This window comes from Antrostomus carolinensis, unplaced genomic scaffold (assembly GCF_000700745.2).
Source record: "Antrostomus carolinensis isolate BGI_N321 unplaced genomic scaffold, ASM70074v2 scaffold17209, whole genome shotgun sequence".
In the NCBI taxonomy this organism is placed as follows: domain Eukaryota; kingdom Metazoa; phylum Chordata; class Aves; order Caprimulgiformes; family Caprimulgidae; genus Antrostomus; species Antrostomus carolinensis.
Window position 1 is genome coordinate 23,825 of NW_010336584.1, and position 5,167 is coordinate 28,991.

A 5,167-nucleotide genomic window follows, 5' to 3' on the forward strand; every position below is an offset into this window, starting at 1 on the left:
AATGATGTGTGCTCTGCTGCTGTAGCGTACTGCACAGTGGCCGAGATGCTAAGCTGAGATTAAGTCTAATATTTTGTAAAAAGAGCGCACTGGCCTATTTAAATTAATGCTTTGACCCATTTTGCTCTGCGTGTGATCTAGAAAGTTCACTTGGCAAGAAGCCTTTCATCTGTGTACTTCCTAAACAGGCTGGAAAACAGAAGGTTTTCAAATAAAAATGTATGTATAGCTGTTACTCATGCTGCTACAGCAAATGGGAGGCATCCCTATTCCTCTGCCTTTATCCCCAGCAACCAAGCAGCTGCTGGATCATGCCAAGCTGATAGTCAGTTATAGCAGTGATACAGAGACTGGCTTATGGTCATCAGCACAAGCTCTGCAGGGTCATCTGGGGGTGTTTTCTTGTCTGGGAAGGAAGATGAAATCATCCTGTTCCTGGCTGTCAGGGATGTTTTGGAGCTTTAAGCCTATGCACAGGAACCTCAAAACTTGCCTCGTGTTGTGTGGCATTGGTGCCCTGGGCTGATGCAGCTCTCAGCTTGTCTGTGTTCACCCAGGAGCACTCCGAACACTGGGCATGGCTGTGAAGTTACTGAGTGATCAGAGGTCTCCATCAGTCATCTTTTCTGTCCTCCCTTCTGATCTTATTTAGCACATGAGTTGCTGCATTATCCTACTAGATGTAATTTCCAGTTACACCACCAAAAAAAGTGGCAAGCAGACCAAAATACATGCAAATACACATTAGCAAGATAAATGGGCCACATCTGGAAATAAAACCAGGAGACTACCACTGGTGACTCCTAATTGCTGTCCCCAAAATGCTGAGCAGCTTCAACTCTTCCTTACATGAGATGTGGATGCCTTTGGTTACCCGGGTTTGGGTGGCAGATTGGCAGCTGTCAAGGTGTGCAGTTCAGAGGCTGCCCAGCTCCTACCCATTGCACAATCCACTGCAATTTTGGCTGAAAAAGTTCAGCACCTCTCCAGCCACTTGCCATCGAATCCATTGCATTTAAGTCATTGGTAACTCTGAAAGTAATGTCTGACCTTTTGATGCAGTAACTCTTCACCTGCTCATTAGTTGCAGGGTAAGTCTGCTCAGGTCGCAAGGTATTTCCTGGCTGGTCTCGAAACTATGGTATGATTTACTGATGCTTGTCAAATGTGGAAGTGGAAACCTGCAACAGCTGAAGGTATCTTTTTTTTCCCAGTGATGTGCATAGCAATAAAAGCAGAGCTCTGTTGTTCAGACCATGCTATCACTTCCCACTCCGTAGTCTGCAAATCCTTTTCTGATCTTGAGAAGATGGACAATAACTTTCCTGGTAGGAAAATCTGTCATAACCCTGAGCATGTGAATAGTGGCATAATAATCCTCCAGACTTACTTTGGATGGGAATATGAATTCAGTACATGTGAGTCTGTGCACTGAACTTTCCATACATAAAAACTAGCAAACATTCACCTTAAACAATTCATAGTTTGTCTGAAATGTTAATGCCAACTATGTCTTTTCTGGCTGATATAAAATTGATACTACTAAACTTGCTTAACAATTCTGTTAATGAGTTATGAGTCATAACAGCTTCCTGACTGACATTCCAGATTTGAAGCCTCTAGGCTTCAAAACTAGCAGGTAAATGGAAGTATGTGGATGTCACTAAAGCCAAGTACGACTCTACCACAAAAGGAGCCCATCTTTGCAGAAGCTGAGTTATTTTAAATTAACTCTTTAGAAAACCTGCAGAGCAAATTTTTGTTTAAAAGTCTTAATGATGCTGAGCTATGTGAAGAGATTGGAATTGGCGACACATGCATTTCCTGTAGCAATGCAGTCTTCCTTGCTGTGCAAACTTTCAGAAGAGTTCAGGCAAGAAAATAAGGGTGATTTTCTTCCTAAAATAACAAACTTGCATCTTAAGTCTGGGTATTTGTACTCTTAAGACAACACACTCCTTTTTTTCTGGGAATGTGAAGATGAGATGAATAATAGCGCATAGCTTTCAGTAACTATGTTGAATGTATGCCAAGGTAACTTTCCACTTACTCTTAGCATATCTAAAGTCCAGGGAAGTAATGCGTTTGCTGGAGATATTACTAACTCTGACACAATATTTTTGCTTTTTGAAGAAGGGCTCTGTGGTCCATGACTACATTTTCCTAGGGAAGTTTGGTGAACTGTGTGGTGGTGTCCAGAGGCTTGGATACCTGAATTTTAACCATTTCCAGTAGCATGTCACTAACAAGTGAACTAAGAAAGTGAATTTTGTATCAGAAATAAAAGCCAGAACTAGGGGGAGACTATCCCTGGAACTGTCATTAACTGTGCAGTAATGGACACAGTAATTAAGTTTTCTATGCCTCATGACCTCAAATGCAGAGGTGCGGTTTTCATAGTGCCCTCATTTTACAGTTGAGGATCAATGAGTTAATGCTTGGACAATTCACAGAATCGGCCTGTGTACAGGCTATGATTTTAATGGGAAGAATAAACTACTTCCTTTCAAAGTCAGTTGAACAAAATCTCAATTTAGAAAAAGTTCTGAATGTTTGAGAAAAGGAGGAAAAACCCCATTCCCTCCTGGTGTTAAACCCAATCAGATCTTGAAATGATACGTAAGCTTGAAGAACTGAATTGCTGGGTAGAAAGGCAAAGGTGTTCTTTGTAATGTCTTCTGTCCACTAAAGTCATTTCTGTTTTTTTTTTTTATGTTGATAGATGACTCCTAAATCAAAAAGGAAAAGCATCCACAGTAGAATGCTCCGACCGGTGTCCAGAGCTTTTGGTAAGTGAGAATTTCTTAAAACTTCTTTGCTTGGCTGCGATTCTTCTAGGTGGTTCTTGATTGAAAAGCACAGGTGACTCTCCCTCCCTCTGGATTCTGCGAGGCCCACGCTGGTTTCCTTGCTTTGTGACTCTGCTAGTGTGTTGGGTAGTAAATATTTGCTCACACTGCTCTGTCTGTGAGCAAACATGTTGTGGCTGAGTTCTCTAAATGTGTTTATAATTATTTACCACAAAAGAGAAGAATGTCATTGTCTTTTGTTTTAAATGGCATGTTAAGTCTAATTAGAAAGTTTTGATTTCTCTTAGAAATGGAATTTGATCTAGATAAAGCACTGGAAGAAGTACCTATCCATATAGAAGACCCACCATTTCCTTCCAGCAGGCCAGACAAACGAACTTCTGGATTCATTTCAGAGCTGCCATCAGAAGAAGGAAGAAAACTGGAACACTTTACAAAATTAAGGCCCAAAAGGAACAAAAAGCAGCAGCCCAGCCAAGCAGCAGTGAGTCTACATTAAAATATTGATGGCAATGTCATGTGTTGATTGGTTTTTGCCATGGGTCAGGTCTTGCAGTGTAATGAGGACAACTGTTGAAGTTTTAAAAGCCATAAACAACTACTTAATTTTTCTTCTGGTATTCATGTCTTTCAGTCTGCAATCCCTATTACAAGCTTTTTTTCTTGTTTGACACAGCCTAAAAACAGGATATGTTTTACCCTTTTTAAATTTACTTTTGTGTTTTCATGGAAGCAGCTTCTGGAAGTACATGGAGCTTTCACAGGAAGTGCACAAAATGTCATGAGACTTTTCATTTTTATTGCAAGGGTTTGTTAAGTCTTAATCCTTTTTTCTGCCTGCATTAAGAAGTGGTAACTTGCCATGAATTCTCATTTCTGTCAGCTCTCAGAGGAGCTACTCTGTGACACCCAGCTTCCCACAGCTCCTTAACTGAAGATCATGTTTGGGCCAGCAAATCTGCATAGTCACAGATCTGCTTTTCATGCTGGAGCCTGCCTTAGAAAGGCAAAACAGAAGAGCACTGTCTGTCTACGAAAGGCATTGGTGTGAACTCAAGTATATGTGTGTGGAGTTCCCACAGTTGCATTTCCTTGGCATACCACATCAATAAAGATTTATTTCTGTTATGGTATGTCCTCCAGGGTATGTAAGGACAGATCTGGAGGAGGTGCAGAGCTATCTCAGGGCAACAGAATACAGCTGATACCATAGAGTAGCCCTTATCAAGGGGCAGCCATTGCTTCTCTGAGTTATGCTGCCTGTCTGTGGCCTTTTCTGCTCTCTGAGGATTCTCAGCAGGGGGGACCCTTGAAAATTTCTCTAATGTTGGGAAGGATCATTTCAGGCAGTAGAGTGCTTTTTGCACCACTTGGAAATGGAGAAACCTTCAAGCAGAGGGGGAATGTTCAAGCCAACTTCCCATTCCCTTGCACTTTACCGGGAAGGATAGAGGTAGCAGAAGGACAGACTGGTCTTCTCGTTGTAGTGAAAACACATCTGTGTTTACTTCTTCCAATTACAATTCTGCAGAACACACATGTTTTCCCAGTTGCTAGATTTGCCTCTCTTCCAGACTTACTCGGTGCATCCTGTGTCATCTGCACAGGGGTGGGGAAGGAGTGGGGGCGTGGGAGGGCAAGTGTTTCCCTACCAGGCATGGAACTAGGCCATATGATATCTTGCTTAACAGAAACAAAGAGTTTACTTCTTGTAGAGAAGTGTTATTTCCCATGATAGTGCAGTGCTGTGGGAATGCTCATACATATTGAATTAATTAGGAAATCGGGGGTTTATTCAGTTGCAGAAGTTGAAAGGAACTGTTTTACTTACTCATTTGTCCCTCTCTTATTTTTGTGGACTATTTAATTTCTTACTAGTTCTGACCTAATAACAAGTCTAAGCAAACTTTTGAAAGACTTAAGATGTTTGCTTTGATGTTTTAAAAAATGAAACAGCCAAATTTTAAAGGCCAGAGTCATGAGTGGGCTGTGGACTGTGTTTGCAGAATTGATTTGCTGCTGGTTTTGCTACTTTGAGAATACAGAAAGCAGTGGTTAGGAAAAGCACTTGAAATGTGAGAAGCAAAATCTTGACCTTTTCTGCCACTTAATCCAGGTGTGTTGGGTTGTTTGCTGTTCCCATTATTTCCATTTAGTAATTTAAGAGGTCTCAGATGATCATAACTGTACTTCTCTGGTGTTCTTTTTAAGGTGAAAAATATAAGAAAAAAGAGAAAACTTGAGAAAAAAAGTGAGAAATGTAAACTTTTAACTTGAGGTGGGTGGGTGGACAGAAGAAAGATTTGTAGTTTTGTCAGAGTTTTAACTGAAATTAGTATTTGGGGGGGGGGGGGGGG

General features: G+C 41.1%; 1 protein-coding gene across 1 annotated transcript in view; it reads left to right on the forward strand.

Annotated features, from left to right (window-relative positions):
- LOC104530361 (F-actin-uncapping protein LRRC16A) overlaps positions 1-5,167 on the forward strand; it is a 51,248-nt gene that overhangs the window by 23,664 nt on the left and 22,417 nt on the right. The window contains exons 7-8 of the mRNA XM_029086714.1: positions 2,723-2,789; positions 3,098-3,294. Of these exons, the coding sequence (XP_028942547.1) occupies positions 2,723-2,789; positions 3,098-3,294 (264 nt within the window). The remainder of the gene's footprint in view (positions 1-2,722; positions 2,790-3,097; positions 3,295-5,167) is intronic.